This window comes from Phaenicophaeus curvirostris, chromosome 10 (genome assembly GCF_032191515.1).
Source record: "Phaenicophaeus curvirostris isolate KB17595 chromosome 10, BPBGC_Pcur_1.0, whole genome shotgun sequence".
Taxonomy (NCBI): domain Eukaryota; kingdom Metazoa; phylum Chordata; class Aves; order Cuculiformes; family Cuculidae; genus Phaenicophaeus; species Phaenicophaeus curvirostris.
Window position 1 is genome coordinate 23,538,827 of NC_091401.1, and position 19,728 is coordinate 23,558,554.

At 40.3% G+C, this 19,728-nt stretch overlaps 1 protein-coding gene across 2 annotated transcripts; it reads right to left on the minus strand.

Annotated features, from left to right (window-relative positions):
* Window positions 1-29: 29 nt before the first annotated feature.
* MFSD1 (major facilitator superfamily domain containing 1) lies at window positions 30-14,250 on the minus strand. Of its 2 annotated transcripts, XM_069865139.1 has the most exons (17): window positions 14,094-14,250; window positions 13,956-14,008; window positions 13,683-13,795; window positions 12,494-12,536; window positions 11,891-11,958; window positions 10,941-11,049; window positions 9,780-9,882; window positions 8,955-9,053; window positions 8,116-8,227; window positions 7,063-7,119; window positions 6,281-6,437; window positions 5,933-6,030; window positions 5,487-5,599; window positions 4,952-4,999; window positions 4,290-4,350; window positions 1,788-1,902; window positions 30-1,529 (listed from the first exon to the last, which is right to left on the minus strand). In XM_069865139.1, the coding sequence occupies exons 1-17, from the start codon at window positions 14,248-14,250 to the stop codon at window positions 1,470-1,472; spliced, it is 1,566 nt and encodes a 521-aa protein (XP_069721240.1). In that variant the 3' UTR covers window positions 30-1,469. The 2 variants fall into 2 exon arrangements, with proteins under 2 accessions (XP_069721240.1, XP_069721241.1); XM_069865140.1 differs by lacking the exons at window positions 30-1,529; window positions 1,788-1,902 and adding an exon at window positions 2,102-2,905.
* Window positions 14,251-19,728: the final 5,478 nt, after the last annotated feature.

Consider the following 19,728-nt stretch of genomic DNA (forward strand, 5'->3'; position numbering starts at 1 on the left):
GTCAGGTAAGAAAAATACAGGCGCCAGTATCCATTTTAAAGCTTTTATTAAAAAAAGACCCAGAAATCACAAGTCTACAAGGAGAAACAAACCAACGCGCATCACCCAGTCTCAGGGTTGATAGTGTTTGGTTCTCACAGGGAGCACAGAAACCACTAATAATGATTATCACAGCTCAGTGAACTACTCCCCTTCAGAAGCAAGCTCAGCATAGTTCACAACCTGCTACTTTATCTTCCTAGATAGTTCTGTATTCTGAAGAACAATGAACCAAAATAATACTGGCTTAGTCTTTCAGAGAGGACCATCTTATAGTCTTTCAGGAATACAAAATAAATCTCCATTGAAAAGTATCTTTAAAAATACTTTAAGACCATCAGTTCCAGAAGTTCTGCTTAAAACAGTGTAGGAAAAAAAAATATTGCAGTATTATGTAACATTTTTATTGTAACAAACTACTTTCTCTACAGTCAAGCAATTCATCCAAGGTTCTTAGGTCTTTTGTGGCATAAAAGACTCCCTGAATCAGCCAAGGAAACTCACTTGGCTCTGTGCACCTTATCCTCTACCTGTAGAGCTGCTCTTCATTTGGGCTACCTAGTGCTCCCAAATGCCAGACGCTCCTGCCTTGTAAAGCAAGGTTACGTTAGCTTATGTAATGGGACAAACCACCCCCAAGTGAGCCTTTGAGTAACAAAGCAAAGCAAAATGCACTCTGCAGAAGTTACTAGGAACTAGCTACTCAGCAATACGCCTTCCCCATAACTTATGGGAAAGTAAAAGTCTCATTATGAAACTGAACATTCTTCAATTGAATGCCAAACTATAGTTCTTACATGCAAGTCTCTTCACCGTTTTTAGTCACAATATCTTGAAAATACATCAATTTTCACATTAAGCAGGACTTATATTAGGATTTATTGCTAAGCCTGTGACCTGGCATTAAATTCCAGGGCCGGCACTTCGATTTCCTCTGAAATATTTGCTTTGACCAAAAAAAAAAGGTAGTCTTTCCTTACATTTTTCTCTAAGAAAAACGAAACAGACCATGTACAACACGCTACCCAAGCAGTCCAACCTGAGAGGCTCAATAACCCATACCTACCACCAGGGCTCATTTCACAGCAATTTGATTACTGCAACAAAGCTTTCACACTTCAGACATCACTGAAAAGATCAAGAAGTCTTAGCTATTGACTCAAGCTACTTGCCAAGTAGTTTAGACAGGATGGTGTAGTACATAGCTCATGGGTTCAAATAAGCAACCAGATGGTCCTTCATTGGTATCCGTGTCATTTATCCACAGTGTGCAGGGGAAGCTTAACCAAGTACTTTAAACACAGGATTTATCCTTGCAGGAAAAGTACGACACATCACTGCTTTTGCTGTGGCAGTTGTCAGTACTGGAAACAAGCTTTTGTGTACCAGGAACTTGAATATATTTCTGGTTTTGCAAGTGTGCCAAGACGCTATTTCAATATGCTTCTGTGTACCATTGTCGATAAACAGGAAGAGTAATTATCTGGAAGCTGCAAAAAAATAAAATTAAACAATCATGCACCATAATAAACCTGCTCCTCAACTTATTTGGTCTGCTAGCTACTAATTCATTTTCTTCATTAGTCTTTTAATTACCATTGGTGAGATTTTTATTTCTGAGAATGAGCATATATTATTTTAATCAGAGGTTGACCTGCTGCCTATTTGAAACAATAAGCCACGTTCTTAAAATAAACATCTTATTGTTCTATTCTTCATTATTAAAACTCCTACTTTGTTACTAATACCTGAGCGCCTAGTTTGGAGAGGTATTTATTCCTTAAACTAAAGTCATCGGCTTTTGGCCGTAATTTAGCCAAGTCATCTTCATTTTGACGTCTGAGTCTCTCTTGTTCTTCTGCTCTGGAAAAGAAAATTGGTTTAAGATATTTGCACCAAGGGGTGCAAATCCAAGCAACTTTATCTTGTGTATGCAGGTCTACTTTTAATAACAAGGGAAAAAGCTTATAATGTTTGTAGATCAACACTGGATATCAGATTAAAAGAGACTAAGAGATGCACATGGATTACTTTAATTCAGTGTAAAGAAAGAGAGAGGCCGTTTTCTGCAGTTTCCTTTTATTTAAGTTGCAAGACTTCAGTAGAAAGATAAACTTTTTGGTTTTCACAAATTACAACATGCTCAGTGAGCTTTTGTAACAATTTTTACTATTTCTTTATTAAACAACCTTTCACTCCTTAAAACAAAGATTACAATACAAAAAAGAATCAATTGTCAAAAATGCAAATAAAAGACTGCTCAGCAGTCTTAGAATGAACGGCATTTTCCCACAAGAGTTAATATTTGACCAGAGCACAGTTGCTCATTTTCCACGTAAGTCTTAAAAAGAAACAGGACCCAACAGAGGTCTAAATTAGTTTAAAACACAGTGGTTTGCAATAAGACAGTGACAAAGGCAGTAACAGTGACCCGTTTCTAATCTCTGTAAGGCAATGAGCCTTATTACGGAACATAAAATGCAATTACATTGTGAAATCTCCACCTCCACCAAAAGTGCAGTGCTGCATATAGAAGACACTTTAGTCTAGTCTTTATCTTAAGATGAATATATTTGTCCTGAGTTGCAGAGTACCCTCTCAAACGACTGAGCTTAAGGCACAGTGCAAAATGCAGTAAACCCACTCTATGCAAATCAAGAGATTATTTTGGCATTAGTTAAAACTGGTTATAAAGCATAAAGTTTAGCCATTTACTATAAAATCCCCAGCATGTTAGTTTCCTTTCGAAAGAACTACTGTCCAGTGCTGACCACCAAACTAAACACCACTATAATTCTTCAAGGTGATATGATGCTGATCAAATGCTCCCCACTTCTGGATGATATTTGCTATTCAAATTTCTTTTCTGCAAAAAACATTGCAATTAGAATTACTGGAAATACTGTTCTAAGACACTATATCCCACAACATACACCAATACAAAGCCATCTTGCACAGTAAATACTGGAAGCGTTACCCACATCCCACATGGGCCAGGCACAGAAAAGCAGCTCTGCTTGGACACTATTTCTTTGCACCTGGGTACCAGGTGGGTTTTGTTGCATTTGTATTACAAACTGGCCACAACCTTTTGGCTCAAGGATGACACTTCACAACTAAGCTAACACGCTCGCCACGTCTGGTGAGGTTTTAGTTTCTTTGAGCTTTCCTGATGTGTATGAAGCCCACAAATCAGGACAAAAATCAAAATGACATTACAGCCAAGGCTAGACCTTGTGGACATGCGTTTTCATTTTTCTCAAGACTAACTGAAGTATCACCACACTGACAGTTCCAAGTCTAGCTTTAGAGAAATCCATAAAGTTCTTTTATAAGAAATAACTTGTTAGTAAAATATTCATCTGGAACAAACATATATAAGCTATGAGATCAATAATACCTGCAGACGAAGCGTAACTACCTATCAAAAAGTGAAGAATTTCTACAACGTTACAGGCAAATAAACTTCCAAGATCTGGAGAGACCCACTGAGCTGAATTAGGTCAGCCCAGAAAGCATTTCAAAAGAAAAAATCTGTGTTGTTCACATGCACAGCTTGAATCCTACAGATGTTAGCTTGAAAGCCATGACTTGCTGCACATCAACTTACTCTTTCACACCTAAGATGTTGTTAAAACCATGACCAGAGTCACAAAACTCATATATTGTGCAGTTCTCAATCACAATCTCACCAAAACAAACTCAGATCAGAGCAGCAGAACTGTGGATTTCTTAGACTTGTTCTACCCTTAGGCAAATCAAATATTTGGTTTTTTCAGAGATTAACTGAATTAAGACTTCTAAATATAACAGCAAGAGAAGCAGGTTGAACTGAAGGGGAAGTGACTCGAGTTTAATTTCTTCTGAAGAGAGATCGAGCTTTTAACGACACTTAAAAAAACTGGGCTATGCTGCTGACTGGGTCAGGTGGGTACCACGTAAACAAAGCACATTTTAAATAAGGAATACAACATTTTTAAACACACTTCAGTTCCACTAAGTTGGAAGGCCACTGCAAGAAAAACAGTAAGGAAGAGTGACAGGAAAGAACACCTAGTTAATTGCTACTTCTTTTAATTATTCCTTCATGGGAGGCAGGAATATGAAATCCTACTACTAACTGGTTAGGAAAGTAAACAACATTCAATACAGGCAGACCTACAAAAGTGACTGACTTCAGAGAGTAATCTTAATTGCTTCAAGTTAAACATTTTGTAAGAACATTTTTCTTTATTGTTCTTTTTACTTACTCCATTGCAGCTGCTTTTTGTAGTTTTTCCCTTTTCTTTGCAGACCAGTTGAGATCACCACCTGCAACGTAAGCAACATGTACTTGGGAACTTTTAAAAGTGGTCTCTTTGTATTATATCTTTGATACCATACCTCGCTAGAGAAGTTCTCAGAGTACTTGTCAAAAGAAATCAGTGGAGTAATTTTACAAAAGCAGAAACTGAGGTAAAGAGAAAGAGCAATGTGTCCATAATTATCTGAGCAAGTAAAATCAGGACTCTAACAAAGTTCAAGCCTGATCCAGTTTTCTACTGCATAAAAATGAAGTTTCTCATAATACTCCCTATAATACACCATAAAACTAATGAAAGTGGAAGCCACTTTGTAACAAACAAATTAATACCCCTTCCAGATATTTCAGTAGTTACCGATTCAAAAAACAGTTGAGGAAGAACATTGCAACTTGATGGGAAGCCTACAGAATTAAGTTTTTCTGTCTGCAGATATACCTACAAACACATCTGATGCACAATTTAGAAAAAACTAAAGAATATCCCACACATTGTTCAAGTCAGGTGAAGGGACAGGTACCACTTCCCTGCTGATGAGATTTAACATCACAGCAAGGCTCAGGGAATTACACACTATAGCATCTACAAAGATGCTGAAAACTTTAACTTACCTGTGAGATGATTCACAAAATACAGCATGACTACAGCTATTAGTGCCACTGAAAAAGAGCAAAAGGATCAGTTTTAGCTGCAGCAGATTTACAACAGTGACAGAACAGCTTTAATACACAACCAAGCAACAATTGAGATTTTCCACGACAGTCGTAACTGAGTGTTGCCAGCAGCAATTCCTAACTGCATTTAGGAATTCCACTAAACTTGTAAGTGGCCTGGTAACCTAGAAAAGGTTGTTCTAGTTCTATTAATAACAGCCCCCATAAACATAGCCTTTAAGAGTATCGCTCACCTACCCTTTCACTCACTCTTCTTTTTTCTTTTTTTAAACTACTTACACAAAATTACTTCAAAAAAAAAAAAATCACAACACTTCCTGCTAAGTTTCAGTTACTTTCAGCATTGCCACAGCTGAAACTTCTAGCACTGTAAGAAAGAAGTTGTACTATTTTACAGTAACTATTAAGAAAAAAATGCCTAGTAAAGCTTCCTGAATGTACAGAATACATTTTCAATGTTTCTAATACTTACAGCAAACACAAGCACTGAAGAAGACTTCAAGAAACAAGTATCCTCTTGTGTCCAGAATCATCCCAGCTGCTATAGCGATAATTGCCAGACCGAGATTCTGGATAGACTGCATACTAACACATAAACAAAGCTTTACCGCTGTGTAGAAATTTAATTTTAAAGAAAATATCATTACTAGCAGTGAACAATGAGATTAACTTCTCCCTCTTTGTTCTGACACGACAGAGCAACAACTCTGCATTTTTGCAGAAGCTTTTGTGCATCTACCATAACCACATGCCCTACCACACAAACGCATCCTGAAACCATACAAGACTTACTGCTAGACCAAATTGGGAGAGATGAGTAACTATTAACATGTTATAACTGCTTGATGCTCAGTAGTTCAATAGCACCAAGACACGGTCTCCTTAGAGCAACACAAACGGATAGATTGAAGAACTTACAACCCATAAGCAGTTCCCAGCTGGTGTTCTGGAACAACAAAGGCCACCATGGGCCACAGGGCACAGGCAAGCAATGAGTAGGCCACTCCTAGCATACACTGGTGAAATAAGAACAAGTAAACAGATGTCAGAGGAGATGCATTTTCACTGTAAAGTTCTAATAAATTAACATAATGAATTTCCTCTTCTTACAAGAGGGAAAGAAAAAAAAAAAATTTGAAGTAACACTTCCTGCAAGATCGTTCCAAATAAATAGGCACATTCAGCAGAGAGTAGCAACTTATGCAGAATCACTGATTCATTTCTTATTTTACCATATTTAGCTACGAATCTCAGAGAATCACTTACCATTGCTATCCAGGGGTTCCAGAAGGTAAAAGCCAACATAATATGAGAAGCAAGCGTAGTTATTACAGCACATAAAACCCAGATGATATTCTTTCCAAGCTTATCCACCAGAAGCCCAAAGACTGGGGACATGGGTGCCGATATGATATACACTATACTACAAAAGAATAAAAAAAGGAGCACAGAACATCAGCCAGGCATGGACAGATTTAGGTTTTACAAACTGCAAGTATCTCCAGACAACGCATCATGCTTCCCTGTTACCTGCAAAGCAATAAGAAACACCACCCAAAAAATCCCCCAAACAGCAGACTCTACAACTCTACAATTCCCAAGAGGTCTGAGGACATGAAAACACTCAACTTCCAAGGAAATTGTGACAGACCCAGAGCTCTTGGAATCATATGCCAAAAGGGGAGAGGGGTTTGGTTTCTGGTGTTTTTTTGCCCCATCACATATTTGTTTTCAAACTAAGAAAATTTAGTTCATTTACTACTGCTGTTAAACTATTTCTATCACTCAGAAGGGAATCACCAAATACCAAAATATCCTTCAGACAGAGCTTTTTCTTTCCAATTGTTCAACTTGAGCATTCAAGACATTTTTATTTAAACAAATATACACACTTCCCATTATTCCCTGGGCCATATGTTCACTTAAACACAAGCCACCACCTGCAGCAGTAGATGCCAAACTTCCTCCTGCATGGCAAGAGCCCAGATACACACACACCCTGGAATGCCACAGCAGCACATTCACTTGTTAAATCAACCACAACATACCTGTTAATTGCATTTGCTTCTTGAGATGAAAATTTGAATTTCTCAATAAAGAAGACCCTAAAAAACAGATGCAGAAAAAGGCACACTTGCATGACATGGAAGAAAAATTAATCTGGACAAAGCAAAAATAAATAAAACAGTTCACAGGAAACTTTTAAATGTAGCTATACAACTTTGACCGAAACATCCCGTCACAGTTTCTCATTTATAATGCATTTAGGACCTTATTATCAGACTCTATGAATTCTTGTGTAAGGACTATCCAAATTACACTTCAGGCAAAACATCCAAAGTACATAACCAACATGGAACTCAATAATGAGATCTCAGCAACGAGCATACTGTAAGAGACCAAAGGAAGAACTTTTAAAATACATGCAGAGCAGAAAATAAGCACTACATTGCTCACTGTAGGGCGTCTCCAAGTCGTCTCAGACTCTTCCACCTCACTCAACATAAAACATGCATTGATCTCAAGACGTCCATTTCTGATTCCAAGAATATTCAAAATCCATTTGACTGAGCTATTATATCAAGCCACGTGGTTCAAAATGGGAACCTACATAAGCGCTTCCAGTTTCACCTTGATATATAACCAAGGTCAGCATAGTCAGAGAACATCAGCCTAAAGCTGTAACTACATTTAAGCCCCCACCTCGCACTCAGTCAATAGCTTATGAGTATGGAAGGAATTCTACCTGACAGCATTCCACAACAAAACCTATGCCATCCTTTAAATCTATATTAAGTATTAATCGGGAAATGGAGTATGCACTGTGCTTTTGAGTTCTGATAACACAGTCTATGCCAAGGAATGCTACTTCCCACAAAACTCAGCAGATAAGAAAACTGTAAGAGTTGTGCTAATTTGCACCACAAATACAGCAAAACAGAAGAAATTATAAACCACAGCACACTCCTGCTGGGAGACCAGTGATTCTGTAGCCATCTGGGATTCTTAAATTCTAACCCGCACCTCTCCTTCTATAAGCAGCTAATCAAAACCCATGGCCAAATTCAAGGGGAATAGCTATATAAGCGAGCGACACTTACTTTCCAAGCCCAATGAAAGGAAAAATCGCTGCATAGTAACAGACGCAGATTACAAATATAAGCCACAAGGACAAAGAGAAGTCTTTCACATCCGTTAGCTTGATCACTTCACCTGGAGTGGGGCAATAGACAATATTGTTTCAGTCAGCTTAAGCATATCCAAAAATACATCAACACTGAATAAACATTAAGGTGATCATAAGTCACTACTGAAGCATATATCCCTGCCACCATCTGCTCTTGTTCAAAGTTTACACAGTGAGCATTGATTAAGAACATGCAAGAGCTAAATCAACAGTGCCAAAGTCAAGAACAAATTGTCTCTCTTCCATTAAGCCGGAAGCACAAGCTCTCTAAAGCCTCTGAAAGTCTTACACAGCAGAATTAAATACAAACCACTTTTTCAAATAAATGTTTAATTAGCCAGGAAAATTCACATCTGAAACCTCATGTTTTCTGCTCTTACTTGGATCTCAAATTTCATCACACAGCGATGAAGAGCTGCATGGTTTTGCACACCTATTGAAGAAAATAAGACCAATTCCAACCAAACATAGCACCAGTGGCACTGGCACAAATCAAACTGGTGTAAACTGGGAGGCTGTCTACATTCTTTATAAATAAAGCACATAACAGCGCATCTGTCTGTAAACTGGGGTTTAAAACTATAGAACTTACTACTGATATGAAAATGAACTAAAAATTATGATTAAAGCTATAACCAATGAAAAAAGTACTAAGCAGCAGCCACTGAACTATCTAAAATTCACATGTGCACAATGTAACTGGAAGGGTTCGTTCCAAAATGAAAGAATGAAGCCCAAGCCTCAACCACTCACCTGTTTTCCCTTGCTCTTTACTAAGGAGTTTCTCTGCTCTCTTGTCTAGATAAGCAAGGATTAACGCGCAGGCCAGGGAAAAAAGACATGTTACACCACCTGCAAGAAGGCAATGTGACATATTTAGATGTTGACTCAAGCAGTAATTTGTCTTTTAAGCACAATTAGGGTAGCATACCTTTATGTATCTAGTAAAAATTAAGTTTAACACCGGGTCATCTTATGTAATAGCTGTACAACTCAAAGAAGAAGGTGTAAATACTGAAGCTTGCCATACCAGAGACATCTGCCTTGAATTAGGGTGCAAACACGTAGTCGCATTTATTTCATTCAAAACATCACCACCACTCCCACTCAGCACAGCCAAGCTTCTTACCTGCACCTCGTAGCAGCAGAAACAAAGCCTGGACCTTGTTACCAACACCAAGGCCTTAATACCAAGGCTTTCAGAGCAAAAAACACAGATCCAAAGGTAGTCAAAATTTTTACACACTAGACAACTACATGCACGTTTTGATGTGACACCCTTCAAAAAAATTTTCCAAGTCCATCCTTTCCTCAAAGCATGTTAAATATTTCACCTCCATAAGACACAAGCTTGAATTTGGCAAACACAAAAACATCATACAGCACTTTAGCAGACAGTTATCATTCACTCTGCATAAGAACACTAGCCATTGATACAAACAGTATTTGAATTGCTCTTCCTAGTCTCAAATATGTATGTCCTATTTTCAAAGTTCAAGAAATCATTAATACGTATGCATGTTGTTCAAAATCAGAAGCCCAAAATTGCAGGTGACATCAATTCAGAATATTACTGACCTATCATCAGACTTAAACCAAGTGTACTGGGACCAGTGTACCCCAGAAGATCTTGAATTCTAGAGTAAATCCATCCCATGATATTCATGTTCACTGTGCTCCCCTAGGCAGAACAGACTCACGTCAAGAATTACATATTAAAACAATACTATGAATTCAAAGTGAACAGTAGACAAACTGCTTATTGAACACTGCTTAAAATAAAATAGGTAAGATGCGACACAGAACAAATCATCAGCAACAATAATATAATTTTTCCCTGCTGGTTTGGGTCAGCGTTTGTAGTAAATCAATCATTGCAGCAATAATACACTATTACAAACTGAAATTTTATATAATCAACCGTGTTTCAACAGAGACATCAGAAGTCCCATAAAATCCACAGCTTAATTGCACATGTTAAAGCAAAAAGGATTCCCGTACAAGAGGCATCAAGAAAAAACACTTATTTCCCCCTAGAGAAGGGAGCCATGGTTGCAATCCCAAGGCTAAAAACAGTTAACTACAGCTCAGCTGAGATGAGGTAACTACTAATTAGAAAATAGTCTAAACAACACTCCAGGCTCAGCTAGCTTCAGACACCACAGGCTGCTGAAGAGAAACGTCTGCAGTCTCTTAATTCACAGACTGGTCTATTAGCGTAAACCCACCTCTAGCAGCCATTTAAGTGATTATATCAATCTGAAAAGGCATAGCTGAGATGCAGTCACACTGTTCTAGTGGCACCAGCAACAGGGACAAAACATCCTACAAGAGCAGATAAGGATGAGGGTTTCTTAAAGCAGCCACCCCAACTCATTTATCAAAGCCTGCACTTAGTCCCTGAGCCACAACCTACACTCTGTTAAGCCACAATTTTACGATATGCCAAGAATTAAGCAATCTGATGAAACACAGCACCATGATATCCAGTAATCTATGCTAATAACAACACCAGGCTTCTGTAGAAGTCTGACAGGTTCTAAGAAACTCGATTATTCCATTTCCTTGTGTATCCTTTGTCTATTCACCACACATTTTAACATTTTAAATTTAACTTTTGTATCAATTTTCAACTAAAACCTCCTAGGGAGCATTAGAAACGCTGCTTTCCTTCTCCCTGCCAAGACAAGCCACACACTTTAAAGGCTACAAATTAAAGCTTTACAGTTTTACACTTACGATTCTGGCCATGCTCAGTTGTAATCCAAACACCAGATTTAACTCCTTGCCTTTAAACCAACTGACTGCATACGTGTTTTGTGCCACTGCTAAGGACTCTCCCCCTATTCTAAAAAAGAAGGAAGACAAAAGAAAATACATTAATTGCAACATGCAAAACAACAAGGAAGCAGCCCATCAGTTATTGGCAATACCAAGACGACAGTATTTCAGAGAAACTTCTCTGTGTACAAGTAGATCTAATGCACATATGCAAGGCAACAGAAGTCTTTAAAAGAATTCAAAAGAGAACAGCAATATCTGAAGATTAAGAGTACAAGGGATTTCAAGTAGTCTAGGAGCGATTATAATTGCCTTTGATCATGTACAGCAATTAAATCCATGGGCAGCAGCTTCCAATTTCTCTCCTGCATTAAAGAATCAAATGGTATAGATCCTGACACGAGCTAAAACCAGGCATCCTACCTGGAATTTGAATTTAATGGAGTAATCTGCCCATCCCCCAACAGAGTTGGTCAAATCTTCTAATGCTTGCATGCTGTCGCATATTCACAGCTTGGAGGTATTTGTTCTCACATTTGCTTTCCTTTTTTCCACCACAGAGCCCTATTGCGTTTGTTGTTGCTAAGGATTCTTTTTACTCAGCAAAGTAAGAATCAAGAGAAAAGGGGAACTAAAACAGTTTCATCAGCTGACTGTCTTCATTTGGGTAGTCTCTCAATTTCTGAATCCAACAGATAGGCTTGCGAAATGAACAGCAAAACCTGCAAAGTACCACCTTTTGTTTTCTAACTTTAAGATAGGCTGGGAACGCAACTGAAGATCTTCTATACCTCAGCTTCACAAATGCCTCAAAAATCCAGCAATTTTGTCTCCGAGTGTAAACACAGCAGCAATTCTCTAGGACACAGAAAGCAAGACCTTATCTCAGAGAGCTCTTCTAAACTTACCCAAATATGAATCTGCCCGCGTCCATCAGCCAGAAAGTATTCAGTAGTGCTCCCAAAGCAAAAATCACCTGCCAGGTAAGCATTTAGGGAAAAATTATCATCTTATATTTGAAGTACAGAACACTAGAACCATCTCAAAATAGAAACACAAACACTTCTCCCTTCCCAGACCTGCAGAAATACTTCACACCCACATTCTACTCCTAGCTTTTTGCCTTTGCTCCTGCTGTAGCCCTTACACATCCTCTTGTTGGCTACACAATATCCAAACTGGCCCAACTGAAACCACACTCACAAAACACATCTAAGCCATGTTTCACCTTTCTCATCATACCCTACCCACATATACCTACGTGATGGTTTCACATCAAACAGATACAACATTCAGTTCCTTCACATTATAATTTCATTCCTCAGCTCCCAGCTACCACAGCTGTTCCCAGTTACCCCAATAGAACTCACTGTTCTCCTGTTTCAGTTTTCTTCACCTACCTATTCTAATCTGAATTCTAAAACAGAAGCCATATGGGCTCTTGTCCCCATCCCACCTCAGCAGAGACACCTTAGACACTTGTCACCTTTCACCCTCTTGCTTTCACTTACCTGCCCAACACAAACAAAGATGCTAAATATTATAGTGCCCAACCTGTAAAAAAAAAAAAATCACTTAATACATTGCTATAATCGTTTTTCCCCTACAAAATACTACAGTAGAGCTACAGTAAGGGAAAAGAGAAACTTGATATGCAATAAAAGCTTCCTATAATAAATGCCAAATAATGGTTTTGTTGAAAAATAATGGTACAGACTAGCACTTCTCAAGCCATAAAGGGAAGGAAGCACGTTTATACCAGTGGAAATTCCTAGATCTAGTGAGAAAAATGTTCAGCCTGGAGAAGAGGAGACTGAGGGGAGACCTCGTCTCTGTTTACTGCTTCTTTACAACGGGAACAGGAGGTAGCGGCACTGATCTCTTTTCTGTGGTTACCAATAATAAGGCCAAAGAAACGGCAGGAAGATGCACCAGGGAAGGTTTAGTTTGTATATCAGGAAAAACGTCTTCATCCAGAGGGTGATGGAGCACTGGAACAAGATCCCCAGGAAAGCACCAAGCCCGACAGCATTCAAGAAACATTTGAATGACTTCCTCAGACACACAGCGTAAATGTTGGGGTTCTCCTATGCAGGGACAGGAGTTGGAATTGATGATCCTTATGAGTCCCCTCCAAATCAGGGCATTCTAAAAACATACATGTGAAATGGGGTAGTCAATAGTACCATATTTTCACATTAACCCTACCACATGATGAGTGGTACGGTCCAAAGAGAGTCCAGAGAAGAGCGACAAAGCTGGTGAAGGGGCTGGAGAACAGGCCTTATGAGGAGCGGCTGAGAGAGCTGGGGATGTTTAGCCTGGAGAAGAGGAGGCTGAGGGGAGACCTCATTGCTCTCTACAACTACCTGAAAGGAGGTTGTAGAGAGGAGGGAGCTGGCCTCTTCTCCCAAGTGACGGGGGACAGGACGAGAGGGAATGGCCTCAAGCTCCGCCAGGGGAGGTTTAGGCTGAACATAAGGAAAAAATTTTTCACAGAAAGGGTCATTGGGCAGTGGCAGAGGCTGCCCAGGGAGGGGGTTGAGTCACCTTCCCTGGAGGGGTTTAAGGCATAGGTGGATGAGGCACTGAGGGACATGGTTTAGTGATTAATAGGAATGGTTGGACTCAATGATCTGGTGGGTCTCCTCCAACCTGGCGATTCTATGATTTTATGAACGATGCCAAGATCACACTCACCGTATCCCAAACACTCTGTCTATCAAAAAACCACCAAAGAAGCAAAGCACCACATTGGGCCAGGAATACCACGCATAGAGAGACATGAACTGCGCCGTGTTCACCTTCATATCCTACAGAAAGGGAGGGAGAGTTAAAAACAGCCATTGCACCAAAGGTAATTACAGAGACAAAGAATCAGTAGCAAGCAGAAACACTTGGAAACAAGGATAACATTGGACCTGTGCTTCCCCGACCTCCACAACGCTGTTCCCGCCCCAGGCAGCTACTCACCCGCTGGACCTGCGTCTGGAGAGCCGCTGGGTTGTCGTAGCAGAAGTAGCTGCCTGCAAGGAGGAGAGGAGGCCGCCTCAGAGCTCTGCCCTCAGCCCCTCCGAGCCCAAGCCCGCCACCGCCACCCCCACCACCCACCGAAGCCCAAGAAGCACATGAGCGCGAGGACAAGGAGGCGGTGCGGCCACCGCCGCGGATCGCAGAGGGTGGGTAAGGCCCGGGGGGGACCCGGGGAGTCGCCGCCGCCGCCATCACCACCGGCCGGGCCCAACAGCGCCCGCTCCTCCTCCGCCATCGCTGCCGCGCGTCACGTGAGCCCCCCCGCGCGTCACGTGAGCCCCCGCGCGTCACGTGACGCGCGGGGGCTCACGTGACGCGCGGGGGGGCTCACGTGACGCGCGGGCTCGGCTCTCATGGCCTGTGGGTAGGAGGCTCCACAGCAAACATGAAGGGGCGTGCAAGACCTTCTAAAATCTCTTCGCAATCCTCCCTTTCAGCCTTTAGTCATTTTCATAGGATCGTAGAATAGTTTGGCTCAGAAGGGACCTTCTATATCATCCAGTTCCAACCCCCAGTTTTACTTGAGCTGTTCTGATGCCGAAAATGCTGTAAAATAAAACTCTCTAAGACTTGTTTTGGAGTTTTAGAAAGCAAACACCCTTTATCAGACCTGGGGAACATGAGGGAGCAATCACCATCAATTCATAGAATCATAGAATAACCAGGTTGGAAGAGACCCACTGGATCATCCAGTCCAACCATTCCCATCAAACACTAAACCATGTCCCTCAGCACCTCGTCCACCCATCCCTTAAACACCTCCAGGGAAGGTGAATCAACCACCTCCCTGGGCAGCTGTTCCAGTGCCCAATGACCCTTTCTGTGAAGAATTTTTTCCTAATGTCCATCCTGACCCTCCCCTGATGCAGCTTGAGGCCATTCCCTCTCATCCTGTCCCCTGTCACCTGGGAGAAGAGCCCAGCTCCCTCCTCTCCAAAACCTCCTTTCAGGTAGTTGTAGAGAGCAATGAGGTCTCCCCTCAGCCTCCTCTTCTCCAGGCTAAACACCCCCAGCTCTCTCAGCTGCTCCTCATAAGACTTGTTCTCCAATTGTGAGCAGCTAGACAAGAGCTGGAGCCAGGATGTATTTCCCACTTGTAAGCATATGTATGAACTTTCCCAGAAATCTTATGGATGTTCTGTTACTTTTCAAGGCCTAGTTTTAATGTTATTATGACCTTTACAATAGTCAAACTCTTGATAAGTTGGAGCTTTGGAGCCAGCTCTGTCTGACCTTGCATTTGAGAGAGGGAAAGGCTGCAAACAGAGGTGATTCCAGAAGAAGATACATCTGTTCAGCACAGATCACACTGAACACATGACATTATCATCTCCAAAGAATGAACAACATCTGGAAAGACACTAAAAGAAAACATACTCTCAGAGGGATGGTGTGTCTAACTGTCAAAAAATACAGTTACTTAGATGTAACTTAACTCTGCTTCAGCTTAATCAAAAATATTCCACTTCTTATAATAGTAACTACTTCTTGTATCAGTTTGGTCCAAAAAGATCTTCCCATATTGGACACACACTGGAAAAGGCTAATTATTTACTGTAAAAAAAGTCGATCCTTCTAAAAAAATCTCAGCTTCTTATACCAAAGATGACCTGAATCTTCTGTGCACCATTACAGATGGTGCTTCTTAGTTAAAATAGATTCTTAACAAGGGCAGAAATACTTGTTATTTAAGGTAAAATGGTTATTTAACCATTTATTATGGTATTTATTTACCATTTCAGGGTGACAGAAGGAAAACATTGCTTTACCTGACATGCTATGAAGCAAAACATCTGCTTTCCAGCTGCTCTGGCATGAATTTGATCAGTAGCCATTCAAGAAAATCACAAGAAGTTTTCAAAACATGCTGATATTGCATCTGCTGCAGGCTACTGCTGTGCATAAAATGCCTGATTGTCACTCAATACATGTCTCTGAACAAATACATACCTGCCAACAGAAAACTGTGATATGAGATGATAGGGTCACTTTTTCAACTGCTCTAAACCAGGCTAGATGCCTTGAAATCAAAGTAGTCCTTTATTTTTCTGTAGTTGCTCTTAAAAACAGGGTCATAAACTGCAAAGCTTCCTTGCAAAAGGACCCGTGGACTAAACCTGAGGGTTTCGTTGCCACTTGAGGGAGCTCAAAGGTAACGCATGGCTATGCGGATCACCTTGAGCTCTTGGGGGCATGATGAAAGGGGGATCGTTTATATAAACAGGTGAAAGAGATGCCTTTGGACAGCAGAGTAGAAGTCTGTGCACAGAAAGGAAAAAAAAAAAAGTAGACCTTTTCCTAGTTAAATAGCCCAATTACCCAGACTGTTGTCATGCCACCCAGTACTTTCCTAGGTCTCATTTTTTCTTCATGCACACACTCTAGTTTCCCCCCAGGATACAAATACAGTTGTTGCAGAAGGCCAGAGTCCCCAAACTACCCTCCCATCGTCATTCTCCAAAAGAAATTGCTTAAAAACCTCAGGAGGTGGCTGGACCTATCATCAGTGAGAGCGAAGGGAGCCCCAGCCTGCTCTGATCATGAGGTACAGAGCCAGAGTCAACCAAACTGGCTTCTTAACAGCTCACAGCTGTTCCCCAAGACCCTCCTGCTCCATTTCAAGCATCATCTTCACCACTGGGATTTCAGAGACATTATACTGTGGGTCAAGGAGGATAACCCTCACCAACAATTAATGAACTGAACAGCCTACTCCATAAAATAATAGGTATCAACTCCAGGCTGTTGTACGCAGCAAAGTTAAACTTCACCAATTTGTAGAGTGCCAGAATGTTATAATCAAAAAGATGTCCCTGCAGTTATTTTTAAATGTCAGTTCAGAAGGGACAGGTAAATACAGAGAACTGGGAGTTAAAGCTGAAAGAGGGGTAACCAGCACACACTCGGTGCCATTTGAAAGCTCTTGTTTGGCTGATTTCAATTAATCAATTAAATTAGCACAAAAAATCCTGCAAACTTTTAAGCTGACTTGTGGATCAGGATTTCACCCTGGGTACTTTTGTTGCAGAGCTTCGTATACTAAAGACAAAAAAACCCCTGCACTCTGCAAGAGTATTTTTGAGAGCTCCTGACAATTGTGGCAGATTGTCTTTGCCAAGTACAGTGACACTGGAAAGATAAACACTCAGTGAAGAATATCATCCCGACTCTCTGCTAACTTAGCAGTTGGATTTTAAGCACTGTTTTCCCATCTTCTTGTCCCATTTTAGTTTATGTAAATCTGTTTAGTGTTACAGTCCAAGTCTTCCTTACTGCAAGAAATTCAGTGTGCCACTGTTGCATCAATATGTAACAGAAACATAAATAAACAGGATCTCCTTCCTTTTCCTGTTAAAACAGCAAAATGAGGCTAGGTCAGCACATACAGCCTCAAAGGCTGAATACTGTTTAACAGTTCCCCTCTAGTTTTATTATTCAAACTGACAAATCCTGGATTTGTCCGTTTCATTTAAGTCATTACACAAATGAGCTGTTATCCTGAAAGCTTCAAGTATGTTATTTCATAATATGACTTGCTTTTTCTTGTCCTCTATTCTGCCTGCTATTGAGAAACTAGAGAACCATCTGAATTCACTTATTCTATGATTTTCTAAGAAATAGATGCATATTAACATCCTGCTCTGCCAATGAAGCCTTGTCATTAATTCCTAGCAGTATCAATTATATTATTGCCACTCTCCTACACTCTATTACTATCATACAAAAATATACACAGATGGAAGGCTTCAGCAATTTAAAAATCTACTTAAATTATTGAAGAATTATTACTTTATATTACTCTGAGCATTCTTAGTTCAGTACCAACATAGTAAATATAATGTTGGGATGATTCTTCACCCAGAGCACAGCTGTGTCAGGTCCCAGTACAACAAAGGGTTTCTGTGCTTTTCCTTCATCCTTGAAGGAGTTTTCATAAACCTGAAACACATGATTTTATTGTATTTATTTTCAAAGATGTCACTGCATTTTTCACATTATTTTCATGGTTGTGCACTTAAATAGCTCATATTAAACAAGACTGGATTTGTACTTCATCTTGTTTGGTGTAACACAGGACTCTCTATAGTAGAGCAAGAAATTACAATCGTGTACCTGGAATATTTAACAGGAAAAAAAAAATCTATTTGTTATTTCAAAATATTTACCATCCCACCCCTTTCTTCCCAGTCACTTCCCTCTTCACCTTGGATATGACCTTGCTGTGCCTGAAGCTTAATGTCTGTAATGTGCAGTGTGAGTTAAGTCTAAGATGATTCTCGAATGCATTGCAGGTGAGTGTTTATGTCACAAATAAATACAGTAGATTGCTCTTAAACTCATACTTTAGAGTGTTTATTACCGATGCAATTTCTGTCTTAACATAAATCAAAGTACTTAAAGTGCCATATGATAGCAAATGCTTAGTTTAACAGCATAAAATTGAGCAAAAACTGTATACAGTACTTTATAGATGCTGTAAAATTCTTGTGCTTGTGGCCTCACCTTTTTGCACTGCCCAGATCAATCAAGTCCACTGAACACTCCGGATAGTAAATACGCATGTGAAACACGGATTAGCTTTCAAAGTTTAGTCCTCCTGAGTTACTACTGTCTTCAGTGAAGATGCTTCAAAATATGACAAAATTGCAAAGCAGCAGGCACTGCGTTTAACGTGATTAAATTTACTTCACCATCATTAAACTATTATCCATTCCCTGAAAGAAAAACCTCACACTGCCTCCAATGTGCATTAGCCACCTATTATTAAAGATCTGTCGTACTTAAGCATGCAAACATTTTTTTAATCACTTTGTGTGGTAAGGGATGCGTTATTATAAAGCTCTGTGTGTCCAGTACTCTGCCTGTCCAACTCAAATATTATTGGATTTGTGTACAATCTCTTTAATATACATCTGATTTCTGTAAACAGCTGGAAAAATGAAGCATTTTTGCACCATAATTCTATCTGAGACCAAGTATCTTGGCCTAAGGAACCCCCTGAGGTTCCAGAGGATACTCTGCCAAAACAAACACCTCCTCCCCTCTCAGCTGAGTCAGACAGCACACCACAGCACTGAGCGTTGCGGGTTTATTGCTCTTTTTCATAAGCATACTCATCAAGAAGGATTGCTCTTTGCATTTCCCAAAATTTCTTAAAGCCCCTTGCTGTTCCCTATGACAAGTAGGTACCAGACTCTATCTCTAATAGCTAAATCTGGTCAGGTAGTGTATAAAAAATACCTGCAGTGAGAGCACGAGAGCATCACTAATGATGTACAGCCTCTCAGCCAAGCCAGTACTTTCAGCAGATTTTTTTTAGTAACTGCTTGGGTATTTTCACCTAGCAGGATGTAAAAAAAAAAAAAGAATCAGAGCTGACTGCTAAAATACCTGCTAATTAACTTTATTTAACTTCCTGTGAACAGGTTGTCATTGGGAATGATGGGATGCAAGAGACCTCTAAACTTTCCTGTACCATTCCTTTTGGGCCCAATTTGCCAGCAGCTGCTTTCACGCCCTGGAGACACATTTGCTCTTGCTTCTACCAAGACGTGGTTGCTAGGTGCCTGCGCTACCACAGATGTTCGTGCACCCAGGCACGAGGGGCGCTGACCACAGGGCTGATGCCCAGCTTCCAGGGAACACATGCAGGCTAAAGCACCACTGAATGGTGTAACTAGGTGTGGTGGCCACAGCGCACACACAGAATAAA